Here is a 27767-nt window from a genome sequence, read left to right as displayed (position 1 = left end):
AGGAGCAGAGCTCCCGCTTGGGCCACCAGAGCCCAAGGCGGCCGGGCCTGCAGGTAGGGCCAGATCCTCGGGTTCGGGAAGGAAGGTGGGCCCGATCTCCTCCACCTGCATACACACAACCTCCATGTACTTAAGTGGACATTCCTTAGGGCCAAACCCCTGTCCCTGAATCCGCACAAATAACTCGGTTCAATTCCGGGAGGCGGGGTGCGTGTAGGTAGCCGCTGCTCAGTCCAGCGCTAGCTTTCCCCGCGCCCCTTTGGCAGGAGAAAGGCTGCGCGAGCCGGCAGCAGCCGTCAGGCGCGCTCTCCCCAGCTGTGGAGGGGGTGGTTGGTCAAAGGCGAGGAGTGGTCACCCCCAACAGTGCCGGCCCTTGCACTGTCTCATAGGCCCTCACTCCGACCAAGGAATGTCTCTGCTCCTTGAACTCGAGAAAGAGGCACTGCCGAAGGAAATGTGAAGTGGGGCCTGCCAAAGGAGGAGGAGAAAATTAATTAATGAGGGAAAGAAATGTGTCTCTGATCCAGATGATATACTCCCTATCCCTGGGGGCGGAAATTCCTTGGAAATCAATAGCTGTGCATTCATTATTCCCCTCTTGATAAAATGCAAAGCTATGAGATGAAGGGAGGGGGGAAATCTGTGTTGGTCATTAAGCAAGAAGAAGGAGAAAAAAAAACCTGCCCAGGAATCTATGCCAAGGCTCAGACCCCATGTGGGCATCATTAGCACAGGCAGGGGCCAACTAGTTACTGCACTTGCCAAACCCAGAAAACAAAGCAGTGACATATTGGTGGGCTGGAGCCTGGTCCACTACCCTTTCCTTTCACTGCCTTGGGGTACTTAGGGAAAGGCTTGATAAGGTCCAAGAAACTGCCAGCAGATCTGACACTGTGCCCCACTTTTTGGCCTGGGGCTGATCCCAGCAGGGATGTTGCAGGATAACTCTCCAAGCATGGCCCCCACCCCACATTCTGTACAACTCCTTTTCATCCCACCTGTCACACTTGTGCCATAAACACCTCTTCATCTGTATCTGCTCCACTCTCAGAGACTGCCACCTCCTGGAGGGCAGATATTTTATACCTCGTTTGATCTCCAGTGTCTCACCTTGGCCCAGACTGGTGCTCAGCAAGGATGTGAGGTAGAGAGGCAAGGTACAAAGTTAATGAGGTAGGGATGAAATAACTGACCTCCAAAAAAGAAAAGGCTGGAATCAAGATTTACAGCTCTGCATGGGAACAGCATACCCTCTGGCCCAGTCTCCATCTCCTTTTTAGGGAGAGAGGAGTCTCCTGCTTGCCCCCCATTAGCCCTGGCTTGTTGGACTGTTTCTGGCTTTTGCTCCTGGCCCCTGGCCCTCCCCATCTGGCTTCTCCTGCGTTCTAGACACATATTGCTTTATAGAGCATTTTTACTCTGTGGCAAACACTTTGTTAAGCGTCATAGTGGACACAGGTGTGCCCTAAATGGGCTTCGAATCCATGGGGGGAGGGCGGTGAGGGGATTGTATCCACAGCCTTCATATATCTAGACCCAGGAAAAGCGAGATATTCTGGGGAAAAGTCTGGCCCCACCCCAAGGTAGGCAGGGACTCCAGTCGTCCAAAGAGAGGTAAGCTAGGAGAAGAGTCTCCGTGCCTTCCAGAATTGGAGGGTAAACCGAGTGAGCTTCCGGTACTCAGGGGCCCACTTCGCTCTCAGGGGGTCCTCCTGGCCGCAAAACTGTGCTGTTTTCGTTTCTGTCCCCCTGCACCCTTCGGAGGTCCCCAAAGGCCAGCCTTTCTCTGGGGGGAGGGCAGGATGTAGGCGTTCGCCCTCTGCAGGGCCCTTCCTTCCTCCCGCGGGAGAGCTCAGGGAACCGCCACGATGGGTGTCAGGAAGGATTAGGTTAAGCCAGGACACCCGGTGAGACGACTACAGTAGGACTCACTCTCCCTCTCCAGCGCTGTCCTGCTCATCGTCCATTCCCCACGGAGATAAAGTTGCATTTAGCACTCCCAGGGGACCGTGTAATGGATGGAAATGGGGCTCCTTCTCGCACCAGCAAGTGAACATACTTCTTACTCCCCTCTCAGGCTGTAGCCGCGCGCAGGGCGGGGGTGGGGGTGGGGGAGTAGGGGTGGGGGGGCGTCGGGGGGGGGGGGGTAGTTGGTAGACAGAGGAGAAAAGAAAGAAGAAAAAGCCAGGATGACGCCTGCGGACTCCTCTTGGAATCTGAGTAGTGAGTGGTATGCTAAATACGCACGCATTTATCCAAAGAAAAGATAAAATCCGCTAGAACGCAAATTTAGGTTTATAGAATTGAGATCTGCTACTTGGTGGAAACACAGACCTCCTTGGTGTGGGAGAGACCAGAAAGATTATTTATCTGATCTCTGCCTCCCATAAGCAGCCCCTCGCGGGTCTCCGGCTCTCTCGCCGCAGATGTGATAACATCTGGGCTGTTATTATCACCCCCGGCAGGCGCTGCGTCCCTGGGGACACAGGCACCTGAACTGTGGTTCCCCAGGAGGCCCTTGATCTGCCTGCCACATAAGGGCCATACAACGGGTTGGCTAATTGATTTATTCTTCTTCTTAGCTTTTGATTTCATAATAATAAAAGTAAATAAATAAAGGTCGGACGAGAGCTTGGGCCCGTTCTTTCAAATTGGTTTGAATTAATATTTTAATCATGGTTTCCTACAAACTGGCTTGGTCCTGTCTCTTTTTGAAGGAAAAAAAATATATATGTATATATACACACACAGACAGAGATAAGAAGCAAAGAAACCAAAAGGATGGAAGGGAAAAGAAAGTTCTCTTTTCGACATTTTATTCCCTTTTCTCTGAAGCAGTTTCCTTTTCTTGGAGTTTCCAGCATATAGTGTGTGTGTGTGTGTGTGTGTGTGTGTGTGTGTGTGTGTGTACGCGCGCGCTCGCGCGCGCGCGCGCGCATGCTGAGAAGAGGAAAAGATCCCATTTACACCCTGTTAACTATTTTTTCCTTTTGATTACTAGAAGCCTCAGATCACCCGGAGCTCGTTTGAAATGTGGGTTTGTACACGGTTAAAGGAGACAAACAATAAGAGAAACGCACAATTTCATTTCAACAGCCGTTTCCAAGTAGGAAGCATACGCTCCTTGTGGCTCCTAAGTGGCTGTCACTGTCGGTGCCTGACACAGTTATATTCACAACAACAACAACAACAAAGTATGCGGAGGAAATGAAATTATATGGAAATCAATAGCGTCTGCCTGGTTCAAACAAATGTCTGTCACCGCGATTATTCTCCAGGAAGCTATTTATAAACCTTGAAAGAAACAGTTTCTTGCAGCAAAAGACAGCACCTTCTGCATTTCTGTGTTGTTATTTATACTGTATACAGAGGAATGCACGGGCATAATTTAACATACAAATGCCCAGTTGTGCACCTTATATAACAGCTTGTTAGACATCTTGGAGAGGAGGTGTTCCTAAGTAATGTGCATATATTCAGAGCTTGTGTTGGGGAGGGGGGAGGGAAACCACCGAGGGGCTTACGAGCATTTTATCTTTCTCTGCCTAAAAGGTGTTTACCCTCAGACAATAGCTGCCCCGTTTGATCTTTCCAGACCCAAGGTGGGAAAGGTGAGGCGTGCAGTGCGCATGCCCGGGCAGCTACAGGTGCGTCACCTGCGCTGTCCTTGCTGGTGGTCACTATAAGAGCGGCTCCCACGCGCCGGTAGCGGCCTGGAGAGCGCGCGCGCGCGCAGACGCACGGGGCCGAGGAGAGGGAGAGCGCGCGTCAGACAGACGGAGACAGTTGATGCCTGTCAGCACTGCGGGGCCGCGAGCTCTCGCGAGAGCTTCCCGGACCGGCCGCGAGAAGTGGGGCTCAGGTGTAAGAGGAGTGCATCCCGTCGGCGCGCGGGGCTAGAGCTCTCGGAGAAGTGGGATCGCAAGGCCGGTGCGCGGCGCTCTGCGCGGTCAAAGGGAGCGTCGGGCGGCAGCGGCGGCAGCAGGCGCAGCAGCAGCCCCCCGCGCGGCCGCCGCCTTCGTGCCGCTAGCCACCTCGGCAGCAGCCTCGGAAGGGAGGCCGGGGGAGTCGGCGTGCACACTTTCCCGCGGACTTTCGGAGTGTTTGTGGATTTACATGCCAAGCCATCAAGATGATGTCCATGAACAGCAAGCAGCCTCACTTTGCCATGCATCCCACCCTCCCTGAGCACAAGTACCCGTCTCTGCACTCCAGTTCCGAGGCCATCCGGCGGGCCTGCCTGCCCACGCCGCCGGTAAGCGCCCCACGCCCGCAGCCCCGGCCCGCGCGCCCGCCCCCTCCCCGTCTCCGAGACGCTGCATGTTGGGTCCTGGTGTGTGCCCAGGTCCCGGTGCGGGGATTTGCGGACAGGGAGTTTTAGAGAAATCCCGCTGCGAGGCACGTTTTATACAGTGGCGCTTAATGTTGTGTTCGCGTCGCCTCTGCCCGGGTCTCGGGCGCCTGCGATCATAGTGGGGAGCGCTGGGGCCATGACTCTCGACTTCCCTTCACTTTCTCTGTTAATTTCATGCCTCGGAAAGGTGGTCTCTGTGCGTGTTCGGGTGTGTGACACGGGTCCCCAGCTGCGAGTTACATCTCCATTTCTTCTTCTTTTCCCCTCCTTTTTCGTCTCCCACGCCCGTTCCCGGAATGTATTCCTCTGTCCCCCTCTCTCCCGCGTCTGCCCCCCTCCCCACACTCCCGTCCCTTCTCGTCTGTCCCCTTGTTTCGTCCCCAATGTGTCCCCCATTCCGTTTTTCCGGGTCTCCACTATCCCCACCTCCGTTGTTATTTTGGTTGCTTTGTGTTTGCCCTTTGCTCGTTGTGCTTTCCGGATTGTGTGTGGTTTTGTTTTGTGTTTTTGCTTTTTTTGGTTTTGTGGTTTTTTGGTTTGGTTTGTGTCGCCTGCAGCTGCAGAGCAACCTCTTCGCCAGCCTAGACGAAACGCTGCTGGCGCGGGCGGAGGCGCTGGCGGCCGTGGACATCGCCGTGTCCCAGGGCAAGAGCCACCCGTTCAAGCCGGACGCCACGTACCACACGATGAACAGCGTGCCATGCACGTCCACGTCCACCGTGCCGCTGGCGCATCACCACCACCACCACCACCACCACCAGGCGCTGGAGCCCGGCGACCTGCTGGACCACATCTCGTCGCCCTCGCTCGCGCTCATGGCCGGCGCAGGCGGCGCGGGGGCGGCGGGCGGCGGCGGCGGCGCCCACGACGGCCCGGGGGGCGGCGGTGGCCCGGGGGGCGGCGGCGGCCCAGGCGGTGGCGGCCCCGGGGGCGGCGGCGGCGGCGGCGGCCCGGGGGGCGGCGGCGGCGGCCCGGGCGGCGGGCTGCTGGGCGGCTCGGCGCACCCGCATCCGCACATGCACGGCCTGGGCCACCTGTCGCACCCCGCGGCGGCGGCCGCCATGAACATGCCGTCGGGGCTGCCGCACCCCGGGCTGGTGGCGGCGGCGGCGCACCACGGCGCGGCGGCGGCGGCGGCGGCGGCCGCGGCTGGGCAGGTGGCGGCGGCGTCGGCGGCGGCGGCCGTGGTGGGCGCGGCGGGCCTGGCGTCCATCTGCGACTCGGACACGGACCCGCGCGAGCTCGAGGCGTTCGCCGAGCGCTTCAAGCAGCGGCGCATCAAGCTGGGCGTGACGCAGGCCGACGTGGGCTCGGCGCTGGCCAACCTCAAGATCCCGGGCGTGGGCTCGCTCAGCCAGAGCACCATCTGCAGGTTCGAGTCGCTCACGCTCTCGCACAACAACATGATCGCGCTCAAGCCCATCCTGCAGGCGTGGCTCGAGGAGGCCGAGGGCGCGCAGCGCGAGAAAATGAACAAGCCCGAGCTCTTCAACGGCGGCGAGAAGAAGCGCAAGCGGACTTCCATCGCCGCGCCCGAGAAGCGCTCCCTCGAGGCCTACTTCGCCGTACAACCCCGGCCCTCGTCCGAGAAGATCGCCGCCATCGCCGAGAAACTGGACCTCAAAAAGAACGTGGTGCGGGTGTGGTTTTGCAACCAGAGACAGAAGCAGAAGCGGATGAAATTCTCCGCCACTTACTGAGGGGGGGGGGAGGTGGGAGGTGCCGGGTGGGGCCGAGCGGGAGCTGAAGGGTCTGCTTGCCCCGGATTTGGAGTGTCCGTTACCTGCTTGCATTTGGGGAGTCCCTCCTCCCGCGATCTCCTCCGCCCCCTCTCTGCTCTCCCTGCCCTTACCCTCCCCCAGCCTAGAGGTCTGGGGTGCTGCGTGTGGACACAGGAGAAGATGGCGGGGGAGAAGGGGGGAGCATTTGGGTGAGCGGGCAGTGAGGGGAAGGAAAGCGGAGACTGGAGGAGGGGTTTTGAGGAGCAGGATGGTTCTGGGGGCTAGGGTGGGGGGAGACTCGGGAACGGTAGGGAAATGAACTGTTTTTGACCAGAGACACTTATCAAAATCTCCTGGGGACCAAGGAACCACGTACAAAAGCAAACCTACCAACCACCAAAAACTAGACAAATAAAGACAAACTAAAACAGAACAGGACAAAAACAAAGAAAAAGTGCTTTACAAATTTAGCTCCGGGGAGCCGTATTCTGCAGCTTCATTCCCCCCTAAGGAAGAGAAAAAAGAGCACCACCATTACTACCACCGCCCCAACCCTACACACACAAACTTAGTCAGAAACCGAAAACCAAACGAACCAGAAATTCTGGGTAGCGAGCTAGTTGTTCTGTCTGTGTGTTTAATTAATTTTCCCTCTAAATCTCACCTCCACCCCGTTCATGTCCTCTTTGATTTATTTTTCTCCGTTCCAATGAGACTCCGATGGCTGCTCTCCATTGCCACAAAGTGAGTGGGGACACAGCTGAAGGGGGCACGGGGGGGTGGGGGGGCGGTGGCTGCGTGTTTAGGTGGAGTCCAAGTGTTCCAGTGACCGACCTGTACTCCTGTGGCCTGGTCCCCGTTGGGTGGGAGTGTTTAGGGAGAGAGGCACAGTCTTTGAGCTAACTAAAAGGCAGAATTTAGGGGCTCCGAAATAAATATTTTATTCTAGGAAAATAAAACAATTTTAACAAGGTTTTTCTCTTTTCATTTTTGCTGTTATATCTAAGATCTAGAAGATGGACTGTTTCAAAGTAAGCTTTCCCCCACCCATAGAACTTGCTTGCCCTTTGGTTTATTTTTCTGAGTGGTTTATTTGAAACTACCTACTGATTTTTTTTTTTTTTCCTATGGATTCAAGTAGACTGCTGGGGTGGAAGACACTAGGAAATACTCTGTCCCGTTTTCTCCACAGAGCAAGTTCCATCATGCCCTTCTGGGTCTCCTTTCCTTCTCTCTTGGACAACATGAAATCACTGAAATATTGAGAAGTTTCTGCTTTCAGTTGGAGCAGGGCTTGGCTGTGAGAAAAACCAACTAAATCTCAGATGAAAGGAAGACAGGTTTAAAGGCCTCCGTTTGTTTCAAAAGGGTCTGCATGTTGGGGGGTGGGGGAAGCAGAACAACTGTGTTTCATTATTATTATTATTATTATTATTATTATTCAACAGTAATTTATTGCTGGGGACAAATGTTGGGTAGCAAGAACTTTAATTTGCACTATCAGTCTCCCAAATAGAAAATCATGTATAGTATTTCATAGTAATAATCAAGCAACTTTATGAACTGCTGATGAATAAAAAAGTGAGAAAGACAGTTGAAGGTGGTTAGGTAACATGCCTGCTTGGTGCACAAGATACTCTTTTTAATCTCTTGTGGAGGTGGTTTCTTACCATCTTTTAATAAGAATTAAAAAATTGGAAACAGAACAAATAAGAAAAGGAAAAAACCTGCCATTTAATAAGACTGAAGTCATGCATGTTCTGAAAGGTGCAGAAAGAAACACAATTAGGTCTCACTCTGGTTAGGCATTATTTATTTAATTACGTTGTATATCATTGTTTGCAGCGCAAACATCCTATGCATTTGAAACTGAGCACTATACTGGGCTAGCTTTCTGATAGACTGTTTTGTGGATAGTGTGATTTCACAGTCTACTGCCTGTTTTCACCGAAAACACAACATTCTTGTCCTATTCTTGTATTTAGAGGAAAAGGAAAAAAGGAAGATTATTGTAAATATTTTCTTTAATGCACACACTCACAGAGTGGTTACAAACTGCCAGTGTTAATCCTGGGACGTCTCACAGATTGATCTACCTGTCCATGTATGTCTGCTGAGCTTTCTTCTAGGTTATGTCCTTGCTCTATTACCTTTCCCCTCCCCACTTCTATCAGAACCATTTCTGTGCGCCAAAATACAACAGGGGGATGTGTCCCAGTACACTTACCAATAAAACATAACTGAAAGAAGAGCAATTTTATGATTTGGGTGCATTTTTGTGTTTTTACTGGGCCAACTCCTAGTAGAGCCGGTCAACAAATGACACTCAATTCAACCAAAAATACAGGGAAGGGGAGGATGTTGAAAGGGGGATGAAAAGAGGGGAAGGGGTGAGAATGATGTATTTTTCTGCTGAATCAGAATTCACTTTCAGATAACTCATGTGAAAAGCGGTGCTCTGAATAAAATGAATTCTATATTAGTTGCCTGTGTTTATCAAAGTTTTGTTTTTCTTTTTAACTGCAGAAACTCTTACACCACAGCCCTTGTTTCAGAGTGGTGGAAGGTAATAAATAACCAGGCACCCTCAAAATATTTAAATTGAGGTTCAGGGACAGAGGCATTTGAAGGTTTATATCTGTGTTGTTCTAACCCAAAAATGTTACTTGAAAATGCGATAATTAATTGACTTTTCTTTGGAGGGTAACAAATATAAAAACCATCCACTGATCTGTCCATGCCTCTGTTCATTTGGAACATTTAGTGTGCCACCTACTGCTCCAGAGGGACCAGAGATTCTCTATTTCTTGGTGGCCTGGGACAAGATCAGATGCCAAATGTACAAAGTTTCTTTATAGCTGGGATTATATCTTCTGAAGTCATTCTATTTTAGCCAGACCTTTTTAATTTCACCGGCAAATCTGTGAAACAAGACACTTGATGTTCAAAAAAGAATAGTACATTTAAAAAGCTGTGATTTTAAACAGTTGTTAATGTTTAAAAAAAAAAGGACTAGAGGTATTTTTTAAAATAGATCTCTTCCATCAAAATTGATTTGTTTCTGTTGCTCTTGATTTGAAATGTCATCAAAGTTTTTAATAAAATGCATTTGTAAAAAAACCCACGTTATTTTATAGAAAAGTATGACCAGATTTCATTACTGGAGAACTGAGAATGCACAAGTAAAAAAGATTTACAAAGGCTGTTTTTTTCTTTAAAAAAAATCTGCCCCAAACAGAAATGTTAACAGGCAAATACATTTGTATTATACAATGATGACCAATGTATGTAATAAGAACTTAAGCATTTGTTTTGTATTAAGTAAAATCTTTACCAAATAAAAGACAATATTATGTTAATAAAACAGATGAGAATACATGCTTTGCAGAGTTTCCTATTTTATATAGTAGGAAACTGTGCAAAACAAGAAATGCTTTGCTTTCCGGTGAGTGGATCTGTGTGCCGCTGGAAGAAATAATAAGACTATTCTAAGACATCTGTAACTGGCAATCCGTGAAGACACAAACAAACAAGCAAACAAATGTCCTCCTGAAGAGAGTGCAAAGTCTTGCCACTCGGCGAGGCGATAGTTGGCCTTTCAAAGTTTTCTGGTTCTGAAGAGCAGAACTTCACTCTAGACGGATTCTGGCACCAGTCAGTGGGTGGAAGTAGTAAAATGTGTGGCTCTGGTACTTTTAAAGAATAATCTCAAAATAAGTTGGAGAGAGTGGGAAAATTGCGTTCCGTTCGCATTTCAACTTCTCAGGAAATCCAGGCGGTGGTGGCGTAGGAAAGGCAAAAGAATAATAAGCAAAATGAACCTGCCACGTTTATGCCATCCATTCGTTTAAAGTTTTTCTTTTCCCCAGTCCCAGCTCCGGGTCCTGCTCCTTCTGTAGGTCTAAGAAATGATGTCCTCAAGACACATCACCTAACTTCTAAACAGATTTTTGTTTAATGCGTGTTCTGAAATTGCTCTCAACTTCGATTACACTCTCATAAATAAACTGTAGCCACCCACTGCCGTGATTGTATCGATTTTTATTTTCTTGTAATATTAAGAGTACCTGGGTCGCGTTCCTACACGTGGCCGCGCCCAAAGAGGACAGGGCGCCCTAACTGCAGGACTCACCGGTCCAGCTCGCACCCTCTGCTCCCTGCCCTGTTGCCCTGGCCTCTTCTGTCAACCCTGCGCGAAGCATCGCAGCTCCATCTTTGACGTGAATGGGCATTCATAGTCTAGTCCGTGAAGTTGGAATTGTGACTTCTGTCCCTGGCTAAAAGCATTCTCCACCCCATTCCATGGCCCTGGTGGCCAGCAGGATGATAAAAGTGAGGACCACAATTATTATCTGGTATGGTTCTGCTTATCGGTGTTATTGCCGCTGCAGTCTTAGCCCCACGATGATAGCCACACGGTCCTCGCGGGCGATTTCAAAGGAGACCGCAAGCTTAATTGATTTTTTAAAAATAGCTGCCGAATTCTAATTCTCACGGGGGGCCTCTTTTCCACCTGCGAGACAAGCCTTGTCGCAATAATTACGTTATTTAATATTTGATCAAACCTTCGCGCCACCGCGGCTGGCGGGGCCGGGCGGGCTCACGCCCTCCGGGGCAGCAGGCGGGCAGCGCGGCCCAAGCCGCGCCGGGAACGTGCGGCGGGGGCGCGCGGCCGCCCCGCTCTGGTTGGCTTGCCTTTTGAATAATTCATGGCCTGAGAGTTCTGAAAATTAATAAAATGAATGATAACAAGAAGCTAATTAAAAACTTTCGTAATTGTTGTCAAGTCCGCTTGACGGGAGACGGGCAGCCCTCCTCCCCCTCCCGGAAAGTTGGTGGATCTGTAGGGCGGGGCGCAGTCCGGGAAGAGCCCCGAAACTGGAGCGGCCGAGCGCTCCTCGGGCTCCGGGAGTTATTTTGGAGGCGGCCTCGTGGGACCGCTTCCTCCCCTCCAGCCGCCGCGGTCTGCAGCTCTTTAGGCTCCCCGGCGTGACTTCGGACTCCGGGGCGGGCGGGTTGGCGGGTCCGTTTCAAACCACCGGCAGAGCAGATTGGGACAGAATTTGAGCCAGGAGGGGACCCACCCTCTCGCGACCCTTGCAGGGTTTTCGCTCATCCCGTTGAAACACCCACCCACCCGCGGCAGGCGCGCGGGGAATCCCAGCGACCCAAGAGCGCGAGCTGCGGCTCAGCGACCGCGGCGCGCCCGGCCTGCGCCCCTCCGCCGCCTGCTCCGAGGCTTCCAGCTGCCGGAGGCCGCAGCTCCTCTCGGACGGCGGGACAGCCACCGGGCAGCTGGCCCGGGCCAGCAATTGCCCAAGCCGCCCAGGACCGGAGCGGGTCAACAGCCCGAGGCCCGGGCGTCCCGCGCGTGCGCAGGGGTGGCCACCAGGGCGCAGACCGCGGGGAGCGCGCCCAGCCCGCACATGCGCGTTGCGTGCGCGGAGTCTCCAAGGAGAGGTGAGCCGGCGTTCCGCAGCCGGTAATTAGGCACTCCCGGAGGTCCTCTCGCACCCTCTAAGAGCGTTTGAGGACGTCCTGAATGGACCAGTATCTCCCAGAGGTTAAAAATACTCCCTTCCCCACAGTTTGCCTAAGTCAACAGAAACCTTAAAAACCACAAAACTTTCAAAACTGGTTTACGTTGTTGGAAAAGATCTTAGCTTTTGTTTTGTTAAGGGGCGTACCACCAAAGCCTTGCTACGGATTTGAATTTATTACGCAAGGATTTATACCCGGGGCGAGAGGACGGCTGGCTGCTGGGCTTTCGTCCCGGAGAATTCAGTAGAATCCTGGATCGCAAAATGGAGGTTGAAAATCTCGGGTCCGAGAGAAGCTGGCAAGGCACAAGCAGTGAGACTAGCGTGCTGCTCCAGCAAAGCCAGAGGTCGGGCGAAACGCGCCCCAGTCCCATCCTCTGCCCCAAGCCCGAAAGACCCGGAGGTCGCTTCTCTCTGACTTAGAAAGGGAAGAGGACAGGAACAGAAGGGAAACGGAAGGTCTTAAAAGAGAACCTAGAAAGATAAATGGCAAAAGGAGGGATGGAGGAGAAAGAGAGACGGACTCCTTGCGTTGTAGGTAAAACGAATTACAAACAAAAGTTTGTTAACTCTGAAGCCTGGCTTCAGTGCAGCATAGGGTATACAAACTTTTCTAGGCATGGATCAGAAAAAAACCAGTGTTGACAATTTCCAGCCGTGGAAATTCACTTACACCAATCTTTTCCCCCACCCCCCTTTCCGCCCCCGCCAAGTGTTGACAATAAACATTTAATGAAGACAGGGACCTGGCTGTCTCCAGTCAGTGTCAGAATACTTTAAGCAGACCATTAACACAGATTCTTCCACTTCAAACATCGCGCGCTACGCTCTAACATTATATATTAAAAACAAAAACAAAAACAAAGAATGAGACAAATAATATGTTTATACAGATGTCTTAAGTGGTCTGCGGTAGTTCTGATGTCCCCTGTACTTATTAACAGAAACTAACTCATTGTAGATTACTCGCGCTTAAAAAATGTTAAATACAGTTAATGCAATATTAATCGCCCTTTGGTGATATAAAATGCAATATTTTCAGGCAGCTTTCGAGCTTTTCTAGAGGAAGAGCTGATGAAAAGAGTCACAGCTGAATAGTGGAGAGAAAAAGCCCGATATTTATTGCTTTTGTTTGGCTTTTGGCTACAGAGACAGGAACCTTCTAATGGGGTAAGGACATTATTTTATCTGCAATCTATTGCTGCGAGAGCAGGGGCGGCAGATGGGGCTGGTGCCATATTCACAGTGTAATTTAGAGCAAATCCTAATAACTAATAATGATTTATGTTAATTTTGATCACTTATGCGACTTTACCAAAGCATTGTGATGAAAGAAAGAGAAAGAGAAGCAGAATGTGACAAGGAGCTCTGAGGCTGAGATTGGAGCTCAACTATCCTGCTTAAAATGTGTTTTATGAGTTAGCAATGGAAATACAGGCATTTTAAAAAAGCAGGTAGGATCCATTTGACTCTGGGCAGCGGTATTTCCCGGGGGCTTGCATTTCTTCTGAAAATGTACCTTATTGTCAATCCTGACGCCTTTGAGTGGGGGACTGACTGTTTCATCCCAGTTTTAAAGAAAACAGATAGGTTTCAATGGTTTCATTTGCTTATATTCAACTGAGTCGTTTTGTGTGTATATGTGTGTGCGCTTGTGTGTGTGTTTGTCTAGGAGGATCAAGTGTATGCAAAGTATGAGCGCGCCCGGGTCTTCCCTCCAAAGTAGTCTGAGCCCGAGGAGGTTTGAAATCAGCCTCAGCGCCTCTGAGCAGGCTCTCGCGCACCGCCGCCACGCCTAATGCAAAAGTTTTATTGCTGGCTGCTTAAACAAGTTGCCGTTGCTTAACCTTCACTTCCCATCTGATATTTGTCTAGAATCAACTTTTGGGAAGCTTTGCGGTCTCTACCTCCGGTCCTGCCTCTCCCCCAAGGGATCCCAGGGCTTTGAAATTTAAAAGTGCCTCCTCTCTCCTCATCCCCCTGGTAACGTGGCACGGGTTCAGAACCCCAGGGGCTGCCAACGGGACGTAGTTCTGCACAGGAACAGGCGATTTTCGGCTGCCACGCAGTGCTCTGCAGAGGGTCGGAGGGATTTTGAAAGGGAGGGTGCGCCTTGCTCGCGGCAATTTACTTTTCGGTTACCTTTTGCGTGTTTTAACGCCTCGAGGCTATAGTTTGAAAGTAAAACAGCATCAAAGCACCTCCTTATTAGCTCTGTATTTGAGAAATCCGAAGATGAAACTACCTAAAAGGTTTAATAGGGCGGAACAGCATTTATTTGCCAAGCAAACAGCCAGAGTACAGTTCAAAAGGGGTGCAGTGCTTTATCAGCAGGAGGCTGGAAGGAGAAGAACGTTGGGCAAAGCGAATTTCAAGCTTCGGTTACGACGTTAAAGTGAATTAAATAAGCTTCAAGTGGGCTGTCTGCTTTGATTTGGAATATCATCTCCCTCGTCAAAAATGTATACATACATAACGTGTATATATTATCTTTATGCGTATGTGTACCTGCTAGAGGCTTTACCCACCTTTCAGAATCATTGTCAAGACTTTTATTTGTTTGTAAACTTTCAGGTTTTGTAGAGCAAGAATAGTTACCTCTCCAGAAATTTGATCTGCAAATGTGTCAAAGCTATCACATATTTTAAAGTTAAAATTTTCATTATTTTATTACTCTTTTTCTTATTTTAAGACTACAGATGTAAAAAAAAATGCACTTAATTTCTTCTACTAGGGAAAAACATCAAGCTACATGGTTCAGAATAATTTCTTTCTTAAACATAAGCCTATATTTTGTTTTTGCTTTTGAATCATGTCTATCAGTAACTGTACTGTTATTGTACTGTTAGTATTCCCGGTATAAAGAAGACTTTAAACAAAATAAATCCAGGCAGCTGACGTTGCGTGTTTACTGATAATACTCAGGAGCTGGTGCGTGTTTGTGAGCTTGAAGCTGAGCCTCCACGTGCATATCCATATACAAACAGATGTAAGCACAATTTTTACTGTTGTTGTGGAATGTAACTGCGTCTCATTTCTAAACTTTATTCTGGTTCTGTCCTAGTGTTTCAGCACCAGAAGCAAGTCCTTTAAAATTGAAGAGTGGTGCATTATTGAAACTCTCTCTCAAACAGTCTGGGGTGCAGCCTTTCTGAAAACGCCGGCTCTCGATGAGGTCTGACTGTCTGACTGCACATAAGCCCCTAATATGTTAATGGCCGTAGGGGATGCCTAAGGTACTATCTCAAGCTGCTTCGCACACCATATGTCAGGCCGTTAGCCACATGGATCTATTAATCAAAAAGAGCTGAAGAGGGAGGAGAGGGTCTTCGAGACGGGGAGAATGAGAGCGATGGGGGAGGGGGAGAGGGAAAGAGAAAGCATTTTAAACTCCTATCGTTTTCATTTCTTTTGTACAAAAAAAAAAAGAATAAAAATAACTAAAGAAGATTCAACCTATACAGACTCCCATTCTGTCAAGCTAAGGACTGTTCGTAAATGTCTACTAAAAGAATTGCAATAGTATCTGGTTCTATTAAAATAAAAGGAAATTTTACCTGGAGGGTCCTGTTTAGGGTTGCTTTATTGCAGAACTTTTATAAGGAAGACTCTTGATACAAAAAAGTTGTTTTCGTCTTGTAGGTTTTGTAGATGAACTTTATTAAAAGTAGTGGGGGAGGGGTAATGGGGCAACTGTGTATTTAGAGGAGGTAAGGGGGGGTAAGGGGGGAGGCGCCTGGAGGATTTGTAACGAATATATAATTTATTAATATATATCTGCACGGACAGTAGCGTTTTCACCATCTTTAGTTCTTCTAATAGTAAATGTAGAATGTTTATTTACATTTTATCCCTTCTTTTAAGCTGGTTTTATGATAAATGAAACTGCAGAGTCTACAAGGTGCAAAAAGTATTTAATTCTTTTAGGAGTAGAGGAAATGAGAAAATTTAAAAACTCCATCTTTCTCATTTCTCCTTTGTTTAGAAGTATCTCTTGTCCTTGAATGTTTAAAATAGTTTTCAGTTGGATAAGTAGTTTAGAAAGTTTGCACAACCTTAGAAGTAATTATATACTCAACATGGAGATGGTATATGAGTAAGTACATTGTCTATAAGAAAAAATTTAGATTCCTTCTTGAAATGATGAACAGATTTGCCATGTGCCATAAACTCACCATTTTTAGGGAAATCAAATGAAAGTACTGACTTTAAAATGTCAAAAATTCTCAGAAACAAAGCAATGAAAGGAAAACATAGAGGCACTTAGATTTAAAACGTACATGTTTTTCATGTGTAATGCTAACTGGGGATACAGAAAACATAAAATCAAATATCAGTTCAGTTATATTATTGTTTTAACTGGTACTCAGTGATGGTGAACACATGAAGACTTAATTTCTGGATTATCAATTTTAAGTTTTAAAATCTATAATTAATGATGAAAATTAGGAAAAAATACCCTTGAAAATGATTTTAATGTCACCATTAGTAGGCATGATTTTTAATAGTGTCATGATCAGTAGGGTTATACCACAGTAGTTAATTTATGGGATAATGGAATGACTGAAAAGTTTATTGATCTTAGGTTTTAAAAAATATATATGCAAATGATTGAGTACTTATATATATTTGAGAGTATAGACAATTCACCACACCACAAACCCTCTGTCATTAACATAGATTCATAATACTCTATTATATTGGACTTGTAGAGGAGAGAGACAGCAGAATATTCTTATTTATGATTTAAAAATACATTAAAGAAGATAATCGTAACATTGTGATCAATGATAAACAAAAATTGTATAAATGACATCTGTTACATTATTTATAGTATATAAGTGGAGTACTTTGTACTGCATATTAGATTGGATGTATAAATATTCTTTATTTTCACAAAGGCACCTATTTGTCTTTATATAGAAGTAAGTTCTCAGTTACAAGGAAAGGTTAACATTGGTAGGTGCCTTTAATTAAAAACACCAGTATGTTAGATTATTTGGTTTGGCTGGAAAATCATCTGTAAGTCTTTTAGTAAAATAAAATAAAATTAAAATTAAAAAATAGAGAATAGTATTGTAGAGAACTGCAGTCATTTTGTAAATATGAGAGGTCCTAAAGCACTGTATTTCATCCAGGAGATGATGAATACAAAAAGACAGGATCATCCTGAATTTCAAAAGTAGCTGGGTAGAGAGAAACACTTATTATCTTTAAATTTTGGTGCATGCCACACTAGCCTTCATTTCTTTCCCTGTAGTTAAAAGGTAGCCCATATATCTGTCGCTTTGGGTTTCCAAAGACTCGTAACTTAATTCCTTCAGGCTATTCATCAGCACAGTAATTAAACTAGCAAATGGATGTAAATAAAGTGAAATTGGTTTCATGACAGATGAGGCGAAGAGGCCTCTGACATGAAACAAGGCAGGACAATAATGATTTCAGCAGCATCAGGCTATGGAAGGAACCCCAGCTGGATTTATTAGGTGCTGCAAGTGATTTGCTGGAAGCGGGCAAGACATGAGCACTCTTTAATTTGACAGGAATTTTGCATCCTAAAGAGCGTATTGAAATATAAATCCATAAACAAGTTCAGGCAAACTGTGAACAGATGCATTGTTGGACTGAAAATACTATTCAGTATTAAAAAAGGAAGAAGAATAAAGAACTACACCCCCCTCCCTCATTCAAGGGCTTCACTTGAACAACTTATTATGTAATCCTGAGTGGCAAAATAATTATGAAATATCCCTTCCTACTTATGAATTCTATTACTATCTTAGGGTTAGCAATTTTGTATTTCCAAGTTTATTTACTTGGGAAAAGAACTAATACAATAGGTGGTTTTAAAGCTAGCATGATGAAAACATCTGTAGAAATTATGGGTACATGCATACGTGGAGGGGAATATGACAAACCGAGAGAGAAGCCCGGATGGGCAACTTATTTTACAGAGTGCAGTTATTACTACATTTAAATAAAATCTGAGATAAAAATCTGACACCAGTTTATTGCCTCTAGCAGTCTGTGCCTGGATACTCAGAAAGCAAATTTCTAGCTACTAAGAGAAACTGTTTCAAGCCCTTGATCAGACGAAGCCCTAAAATCAAACATAAATTTCTCACTGCAAAATAAGCAGTTGCATAGATGAGGGGGAATCAAACTATAGCCAAAAATCGCGGAATAAGAGAAAGATAAGGTGGCAGGAATGGGTTCTTGACTGGGTCAACAAGACTTAAATGGAAATTGAATCACCAATTCCACTACAGTAAGGAAGTCACACATAGAATAAATAAAAGGCAGATTTTCACACTAGGAGCAGATTAGCCCCTTTCTCCATGAAAAGATGAGAAATGAACTGCTTTATGCTTAAATGTAATCTCAATTATTTAAGCCCCCTTTCATGAGGAGCAAAAGCCTTCATGAGTGGTGCCCTCCGCGCAAGAGTCACGCGGGGTTTTCAGCACCATGGCCAGCTCCATGGGGGTTGGGGGTCGGGGTGGGCGGGGGCGGCGCTGGGAGCCGTTGACCCAGGAAAGGTGAAATCTAAATTCTACTCGCGGTTTAATTATTTAGCAGTGGATTTGGATCCGCGAGTGGGATACTAACGTAGCCCAAGTCCTCAAATCTTTCAGAAAGCGCTGTTTTAAAGGCAAGGGTGGGATAGGAGAGTAGGTTATCAAACTCTTAATGAAAATAAGATCTTTAAAAAACAAAACTAAATTCAACACCTACTGCATGCTCCCTCCCTTCTAATAGTGGGTGACTTTCAGGCCACGAAGGAATTTATAATGAAACTCAATTGGCTTTCTCCCTAAGCCTGTCCTTTTTTTTTTTTTAACAGAAAAATATGCCTAATTATTTTAAAGTTCTTTTCCACTCGCAAGGCGTAGGCAAGTCCTTTAATTATAATACAGTCTGAATAGGGGGAGCATATGGAGGAGAATGTCAAGAAGAGGGTGCCAGGGGCAGATCCTCAGAAATCTGTATTCATTTCTGGCTATTATTTGTTCAGTAATCTCTACCATCATAACTAAATCTTGAAGCACTGATGTAGTTCGAGTTGTTGTTGACTTAACGTCAAAATTCAATCACTGGGGGTTTTGCATCAGCCGGGCTACTTATTTGTCTAATAAATCCGTCATTTTGTAAGAAAAATATTTGAGCAGCCGTACTTGACCTCTTGGTATCCACAAGTCACATTTATTTCTCCCAGTTTACAAATGCAAAATCGAGATGATCATCTAATGCCTGGAGGAACTGTGTTGGTTTCTGATTGGATTTTAGATGGAAATGTCTATTTTAAATACCTTGTGATTAAATTGTACATATAATAGAATCCATGCATTTTAAACTGATTTCTGCATGGAAACTTAACAACTTGCACTGCATACCAATGCCAACAACAACAACAAAACTCCAAAACCCCACAAAATACTAAACCCACCGTTTCCAAACACTTAAATTCAGCCTCAATTGTAAGACTTTATTAAAACCAGTCTTACTTTTTATTTTAAAATAGTTCTTTTATGGATGGATCTTTCTTCCCAGGAAGTGTTCTTCCTGGAGGATAGGGCTTCATTATCGCGATCCTGAGGACAGCACACACAGGAGAATTCATGGCTAGCGCCTCATTGTCAGGGCTGCAGTGTGAAGTCTACTTTCCAACTGTAACTCAAGTCCAAGGAAATCCATATCACCATCTCTGAGTATTATTAGTTAAGGAAAATAATGTGTTACGTTTGCGTGAATTAATTTTATTCTCCAGTACAGCAATGTATTTGGAAATTGCTTGAAAACATTTGTTCTTGTACCCCTTTTCCTTCGAGTGCCTTTTAGTGCAAAGACCCCTTGACAACTGAGGAATCTTTCCGAAATCTTTGGCTCAGGCACAGCGGCCCATTCGAGAGTTTCTCTGTGTAGTGTGGGGAGAGAGACACCACCGGGACCCCATCTGTTGTAGCAAAGTGCTTGACTATAAAGAGACATTTTCAGAATTCAGACTGGTGCGCTGATTTTCCCGGTTGGTGATGCGACTGGGCTAACTGAGGCCTCAGAAACCTGAAACAACTGAACGGATCCTGCATTTATCCACGAAGCGTGAACTACGGATGCAGTCGCTCCCACTTGGCCAGGGTGGGTGGGGTGTAGCCTGGTTGCACCTCGGCTGAGAGAGGAGCAGGGCCTGCCACCCACTCAAGTTTTGGACCCCCTTTGATTTTCCTTTCTTGCTCGTGGACCTGTGTGTGTGTGTGTACTATTCAATAACTGGGGGATGTGTACAGAAAGTGTTGCTCAAGCTTGTTTGTATCTGAAACCGTCGCGGTGGTTCGACCCCATATGTACAAGCGAGTTCAAGCCAAAGGTGGCCAATATAAGGGGAGGGAGGGTCCCTGCGCCCCGGGTGCCTCCGCCCTCACTCTGCGCTGCGTTTCCTTCCCTTGGAGCCCCGCCTCGGTTCCACCTGAAAACTGCCTACGTTTTTACTCTCTCGCTCAGTTTATGCTCGGGATCCCCGAAACTTCGGCTTATCTATCGCGGTGATGACACGGGCGCCCTCTCGGCACATCTCTGCGCTCCCCCACCTGGGCCGCCCGAGAACTCGATCCTTACGCGGGGCTCTGGCGCCGCGTCTACGCAGAACAGGGCCAGCAGGAGGCTTACAGTGCTCCGCGATGGGACCATCCCTCTGGGGTGAGCCTCTGAAAAGACCTCGGCTCCTCGCCGCGGGGCAAGTGTCCGGTGCGCTCCTGCATCTGCTCATTTCTCCCTCAGACCTGGAGGGGTCGCTAGTGAGTAGCGAACTTCGCGCGCGGCAAACGCGGCCGGAGAAGTTACGCGGACGTCCAGCCTCAACCTTGCCGTGAACGTGCGCCCCCGAAGCTTAGTCGGAGTCTGTTACCGACCAGTCCTACCCGAAGGCAGCTGGGATCCGGGGAACTCCACCCATACTATTCATTTCTAAGCCTTTCTCATAAACATTTCACTTCCATTTACAAGGCGGCCTTCCCAAATCTGATTTCTTCATTTTCCCCTTGTAGGACCTTAAAGCATTTAACACATTCAGAGAAAGACACTAAAAAAAACAATCCTCAACTCTAGGCCCATTCTCCCACGTGAGAGCAACAGTCCACACGGCCTTAGTCCCAGTTCCAAGGCTTGGGGAGGGTGGAAGGACCAGATTATGTCTCTTTGTGGTTTAGGCCACGGGTCTGGCTGGATATACAGTTCAAATAAGAGGAAGTAAAGGACTAATTCTTTAGTATGTGACAAAACCGGTCAGACTGAATTGCCAAATTTGTCCAATATTTGTTGGTTACAAAAACATACTGATGGGGCTTTCCAAGTTCTCTTGTCTCGCTCTCCTTCTCCTAACTTCCCCTTCAGTTCTTGAGAGAAACAAGGGGAGGAGGTGTCCTTGGATTTCCTAGAAAGTCTGCCTGCTAGTGGATTCTCCACTTTGCCTTCAGATGTAGAGATTTCTGAGGGAACTTTTGTCCTTAGAAGGTGGTTAGGATGAGGAGAGAAGGGAAGTGTCTGGGAAGACCCAACTCTCTGGGCTTTGATGGCTGACAAAGTTTGCTTGGGCCTCCCCTTGGCTTCCAGATTCTTCTTCACTCCCCTGCAATGTTGAGGAAAAGACTTCTGCATTTCCATTGGTTTCCTTTGGTTTCTAGGGGTCAGTCACCCAATAAGAAGCTGGTATTATGTGCAAGGACTGTACTAGCCAGCCAGGAAGGCAGTTGGGGGGCGGGGCAGGGCAGCATGGTTAGGAAATAGAGGAGGGCAAGGTGTTTCAGACATAGATATAGTTTTAAACTTAGATGATCCTAAATTTACAAATGTATTAGACATTGTTTCTGGGAGAAACCTTATTTAAACACTCAATACTTCTGCCTATAGCGTTTTGAAGTTAGCTTTCATCTACATAAACTAGTGATAAGTTTGTGAACTTTTTCAGGAGAATAAAACTGGAGTAAAAAGGAGGAAGTGCTTTGGCAGTTTGAAAATATTAATGCTCACTTGCGGAAATAGATGTGCTACACTGTAGTTATTAACAACTTATAAAATCCTAAATCAATACAAATTAATTTAATTATGATTTGTAATTGCATTATGCATGATCAATTTGAAACACTACATTAAAGATAATGAGAGCTGGGCGCCATCACTCGTCACTCCCTTAATGGCTTAATGAAAAGGAATGTCATGTACCACCTTTGGGTTAAACCTGTAAATTAGGATAAATGCTTGTTTTCCAATAAAAATGTGGTAAAATAATTGTACGTTTAATAGACATTTTTATGACTCAGTCGTGAATGTGTAATGGATTTTTGGGGGGAATTGTATTATTTTTTTCCATGGACCTAGTTAAGTATTTATTAGGGTTGATTGAACTGTCAGTGTTTTTTCTAGATCAGACCTCGAGGATTTGAATGGAGACTAACTTTTATGTAAAAATATCATGCTGTCCTCGAAGCTTGTGCCAAGAGGTCACTGCAGATGGAGGTCCTAACTTAGCATAATGGGTTTAACATTTCCATGACATCATCAGGGAATCTGAAAGGAGTCTGAGGATAATCAGAGTGGTCATTCAGAAGAACAGTAAATATTTTATGAGGATATATAGAAGACAGGAAAGATGGTCAGGAAGGTGATTCTAAGCTCCTTAGAGTTCCGTGAAAGAGGCTTCTCAGTTACTCACAGTTAAAAGAGCCACTGCATATTCTTATGTTAGTGAGACACATTCCCGGCACTCAGAATAGGAGCCAGATTAGGTATTACTTTGTATACAATTGTTTCTGTTTCCTGAACTCTTCACAGTTTGTCGAGGTGCCCATATTTATCCTTTTATATGCTTGCAAACAGGAATACACATTCATTATTCCTGGGACTATTTTAGTTTGTTGATTTCCCAGGATTAAGATTTCTCCAAAAGATTAACCATTAAAATTGGTATTTTAGGCTCAATTTCAGAAATTCCAACTGGAATGAACGTTGAGTCTTCCTAAATTTATCTGTTTATTGTTATAAAAAATTCTTTTGACACTTCTGCAAGTAAAAGGACTTTTAGCATTCACTGCAGAGAACACAAAACGTACTAAATATTGGGAAGAGTAGATAAAATATTTTAAACTGTAAAATTTAAATCTTCTCTCTCCCAATCTTGACCTTTCAACATCTTACCCATTCTTGGAAGCCCAGATGTTGTCATGCCACGAAGCCTTCCATGATCTTCCAGCCAGGAAGAAATTTACTTGTGAAGTCTTGGCCATGTTTTCCCTCAATTTTGTCATTTACCTCACATTGCCTTCTATTGTTAAGACATGTTTGTGCTCTTGCCTTTTCTGTCATAGCAAAGACTTCTCAAGAGAAGAGAGTTTATCTTTTCTGTCTTTATATTTCCCAGAATGTCTAGCACAATATTACATATAGTAGATAATAAAACTTCACAAATACATGAATTAAAAAATGCACACAGTTATTTTTCCTCCTGACTGTCATATTGAACACCTATGTAAATAATGCAATTTCTTGCTCCTCTTTCATGTAGTTTCATTTTACCCTGGTGATTTCACATGTAGCTGGGCAAATGGCAACACAGACCTTTTCAAGCTAGGACTATTGTCATCTTTGTATTTTATCTTAAAATTGTTTTATGTCAATTAGAATCCAGTCTCACAAAAACTCATTGTAGTCTTATTTTAAAGTAATTTAAAAGAAGTTGATATTTTAAATGTTGTAACTATTTTTATATAATTTATAGAAACAAAATTTGTTCAGTTGCCCTGTCATTACAGTTGGTTGATGGACTGTTTTCATGACCAAAAGCCCTGATCCCTTTGCCTAAACTCCCAACATATCCCATTATTTGCCCGAATGGGCAGATCTTGTCTTAAAAATTTAGCAGATATTAATTTGAGAATGCCTCTGCATGATTTATCCTTTCTTTCCCCTTTGCACAGTCACTGAATATTGCAATGCAATGATTTCTGCAAGTGGACCAGTCAAAAGTCAAATAAATCATTCCTTTATGAAATGCAAAGTTTAAATTGGGAGTTAGCAAGTTTTGCTTCTTGGTAATGGGCTCAGCAAATTTTACTTTCTGACACATTTTATAACCCTTCAGTGTCTGTACAGTAATTAGAAATGACTCAGTCACCACACCCCCTTAGTGCCAGGCTCTATCCATGTCTCTCTGAGAATGCTTTTGATTGCAACTGCGTAATTTTTAATGATTGATACTGTGATTTGATCAATGTGTCAAATATTACAGTGTTATTTTATGGGACTCTGATACCTATTGGTTTCCAATAATTGAAGGGATTATTAATGCTCTTAACAAAGAGAAGGATGCTAAAATTGCATTTTAGGAAAAATGAATAAGCGAGGTTGACCATTTCTGTTTTAAAATACAAAATCCATCTTGCATTTTAAAACACCAAAGAAATTTTACTTGCAATGACTGTTTTAATTCTAGTTTCTGAACTGAAGGAATGTCTCTCATGCTCCAAGTTTTTCTTTGTCTACAAGAGACAAGAAAACACAGCATTTCTAGGTCCAATCCTTTTCACGTTAAACAAACCCCAAAAGGGAAAATGAACCGGTTCTGGGCCTGAACATTACATTTCATGAATTGTAGCCATAGTGACCAAGTATTTTGTTAATTGCCATCCACATTTTCTTCATATTTTGAGCTGTTTGCCAAACAAAGAGAAGGCAAAAACTCCTCACTTACCCGTTTCTACATTAAGTGTAGAAACATTAAAAAAATTAGATTAGGAAATAGATGAATATAATGACCTTACTCTCCATCATATGCTGCCAGCTAAATGTTTGAGACTGAAAAATTGCACTAATGAAGCTATTTGAAGGCTTTTGTGGACAACTGCTTCCTCTTTGAAGATTAAATGAATGATGTTGATGTGATTAATCTTAGTACAGGGAGTGATGCAGCAGCTAGAAAATACCTTGGTGATTTTCATAATTAAACTGAATCAACATTTCAAAGAAATGCCAGTGTTATCACTTGTATATTAGAATTACATTCATTAGACAGAAGAAACAAATAATTTGAGCAAACAAGATTTTCCTTTTGGTGTACTGAGACTTCTGTCATGTCTCAGAGTATCTTACTATAAATCATCATTACTGTTTAATTTTGTCCTTGCCTTTTTAGCTGTTTTTGTATCTCTGTGCGTGTGTAGTGCTGTTAATGATTCAAAGAATCTTGCTTCTTCGTTACTTATTTTCAAGCCTTTGAATTTTATCTTTTCTTAACCCCATTTCCAAGGTGGCTGTCTGCTTACTATGAACTTAGACAATATTTAAGAAAGGTGATTTCTAATAAAACAAGACTTCTTGGAATTGCTTTGGTTATCTTGCAAACAATTGAAGAAATCATAGCTCTGGGATCTCTAAATATCTTCTATGTATTTAGATCTCACAGTGCAGTATTATCTTGATCCATTTGTTAGTTGTAAATAATTTCTTAAAAAGAAAAGGGTTTCCTTTTCTTCCTAGAAGGATAATTCCCCCAAAGAGTCATGTGTTTTAGTGTTTCGTGGATAATTTAAATGAGGAAATCATCAGCATCTTTCTCAATCAATCAAACTATGGGAAATTGCCTTGGTAGATCACCATAAACAGTTCTGCTGATTTCTCAGTGCAAGTACAAGTTAGGTTCAAGGGTTAAGGATTACTGCATCAATAGAAACACAGCGTATTATTTGTTCTATCATCACTTTAAATTATTTTAAAGATTTCTGAGTGACTCTTGGTAACCCTGATACTTGCAGGGCTCTTCCAGCTGTTGCACCATCTTTCCTCTTCTGGTTGTTTAATAGATATAAGAAATACTTTCTTTAACGTGCTGGATAAAGGGCAGGTCTTTCTCTTCAGGGACCCCAGTTGAGTTCAACCTGCAACCTTAAGTGAAATGAGTTTGGTACCTGTCACTGAGTCACTGGTGATTGAAAATACGAAGCCCCAAACTTGTTTTTCCTTTGATTTTGTAATGCAGAAAACACTGGAATGCTCAGGTGCCCAACAGCTCAGGAACAAAACTTCTAAAATAAACAGTGTGCCAAAATTGATCTAAGATGCTGATACATATTCCCTGCTAGAAGAACTCTACTAAAACATGACCTGATGGTCTGTTAGCTATTGGCATTCTTCATGTAATTGTCTGCATGCGTGTGCTTGAGACGCCAGACAGTCACCCCATGCCTGGAAGTTGCCAGTTAGTCATGACAGCAGATGAAAAACGAGACTGGCTTACTGCATTTGGGACTGTAGGACATTTAGTTGAAAACAGACTTTTCAGCACTCTCAGGCTACCCAAATCAAATCTGAACCAAAAGCACAGTTTTCCCTCAGATCCTTCCTCCTGTGCTTGTCAGCAGTAACCACAGCAGTCACGAGAAGCAGGGAAGGATGGGAGTAAGTGGAGACTCAAGATGCTAGGGTGTGAAGAGACCTACTAGGGGATGAGAGCCTGGAAAACCTCTCTTTCGTAGGGTATTTGTCACGAGGCGGATGGGGAAACCAAAGAAGCATGGCTGGAGGAGGAGGGAGGGAAGATGGAGTAGAAAATGAGGGATCTGATTTCCTCGGGGAGCAGACAGTCCAGTGTAGGACCTCTGTGAAGGAACGAGGGGAGGCAGGGAAAGGGAGCAAGGACTCTGGATAAACACGCAAGGGGTAAGTATAATGATTACAGTGATGGTGCAGTAAACAATCTTAAATCAGTGGGGAATGAGCAAGGGCTGAGAAAGGGACAGAGAAGAAAAAGTTAAAATTACAGAAACTGTGCAGAAAGTAGAGGTGCCTCGTGACTAACTGGAAAGTTGTGCATCCTTGAGAGGAAGCTCTTCCGGAGAACTCCACAAATATAATTCACCAGACTTGTCTGCTGTCCAGTTCCAGAAAGCTGAGGGCGGAAAGAGATAATTGCTCAATAAATCATTCTTATCAAGCACACTTTCTCTCTTCTGGAACACTGTAAGAAGCTGGAAAGATTGAGAGGTTATGAAATTTCTCCTTGTTCTCCTTCCAGTATTCTGGTGATGTTCCTGAGCTAGCCTACTTCACCCTCTTTCTTAAGTTTTCTGGTGATACATTTCAACACCCCTGCCTTCTTCAGCTTCACTCTATTTCTGGCCAGGCCATCTTAGTATCACATTTTCCCCAGAGGTGATTTAGGTGTGTGTCCATTTCCCTCCCCTCTCTTCCCTTTCTGCTTTTTACAGGTAGGACACAATTTCTCTTTGCCTCACAGCTGATTTTCCTTTAAGAATGATCTCTCAAAGAGAAGGTGGTATTGAGAAAACTTCCCTAAGTCTGCTTTTCCTCCAGGCAGGCCTCATGGCTGTAACCACATTTCAGCTTAAACACAAATCTGATGTATCTCTAGTGGACAGAGATCAGAAAGATGGAGTCCAAATCAAAATGGACTGTTGGTCAATATGGAAAACTCTGACTCCTTGGATGCCATTGTTCCATGTTACCTAAAAATAAACATGCATCGATCTTTACCTGGCACTCAGTATTTCCCTCGTTCAATTTTTCCAATAGTGAAACAATCATTTAGAGACCTCTCCACCTTGAGAGAATCTTTGTTTCTGTTGGAACGTAACTGAATATGTTTTTGAGATAATGTCCTCTAACCCAATTTTAACTTCACCCTCTAAGGAATTCAATTTTCACTAGGAAATGTTCTGGAATTCCATAGCCTTCCCTGACCTAACTAACTCATCTCATTTCTCCTCGTTCCCGTCCACTATGGTTAGCTGGCTCCTTTACTCCCCTGTGAACACGCCAGGCTCACTGTTCATGTTCTTGCCAGAATTCCTTGCTCCTTGCCTAGCCATGGTCTCTTCATTTGCCACGTTCCAAGTCCATTCCACTTTCTCCATAAAGACTGTTGCAACCTCTCCAGCCCTCATTTATCTGTCATTAAATTTTTCTGTAAATTTGTATACACTGAATTGTTTTGAGGGTCAGTAGAACATATTGGTAAGAGCATAGGTTGGGGAATCAGAATGCCTGGGTCTGAAGCCTGGATCTGCAATTTACTAGCTGTGTAGCATTGGGCAAATTATATAAATTCTCCATGCTTCGCTTTCCCCATCAGTAAACTGGAGATAATAA

The 27767-nt window shown here is 45.1% G+C and overlaps 1 protein-coding gene and 2 long non-coding RNA genes across 4 annotated transcripts in view; 2 read left to right on the top strand and 1 right to left on the bottom strand.

The window, feature by feature from the left end:
• The first annotated feature begins 3749 nt into the window (after window positions 1-3749).
• On the top strand, window positions 3750-10099 carry POU4F1 (POU class 4 homeobox 1). The gene is made up of 2 exons (XM_044780146.2): window positions 3750-4255; window positions 4912-10099. Exons 1-2 carry the CDS (start codon window positions 4133-4135, stop codon window positions 6052-6054), a joined length of 1266 nt encoding a protein of 421 aa, XP_044636081.2. The 5' UTR covers window positions 3750-4132; the 3' UTR covers window positions 6055-10099.
• Window positions 10100-12678: 2579 nt separating this feature from the next.
• Window positions 12679-27767, top strand: part of LOC123289940 (uncharacterized) — a 171530-nt gene continuing 156441 nt past the window's right edge. For both annotated transcript variants that reach the window (XR_011506719.1, XR_011506718.1), the window contains exon 1: window positions 12679-12785. This is a non-coding gene — a long non-coding RNA (uncharacterized lncRNA). The remainder of the gene's footprint in view (window positions 12786-27767) is intronic.
• The window catches only part of LOC139046570 (uncharacterized), a 139852-nt gene continuing 137896 nt past the window's right edge, over window positions 25812-27767 (bottom strand). The window contains exon 3 of the long non-coding RNA XR_011506720.1: window positions 25812-26547. This is a non-coding gene — a long non-coding RNA (uncharacterized lncRNA). The remainder of the gene's footprint in view (window positions 26548-27767) is intronic.

Source organism: Equus asinus, chromosome 11 (genome assembly GCF_041296235.1).
Source record: "Equus asinus isolate D_3611 breed Donkey chromosome 11, EquAss-T2T_v2, whole genome shotgun sequence".
Lineage (NCBI taxonomy): Eukaryota > Metazoa > Chordata > Mammalia > Perissodactyla > Equidae > Equus > Equus asinus.
This window is presented reverse-complemented; position numbering and strand designations above follow the sequence as displayed.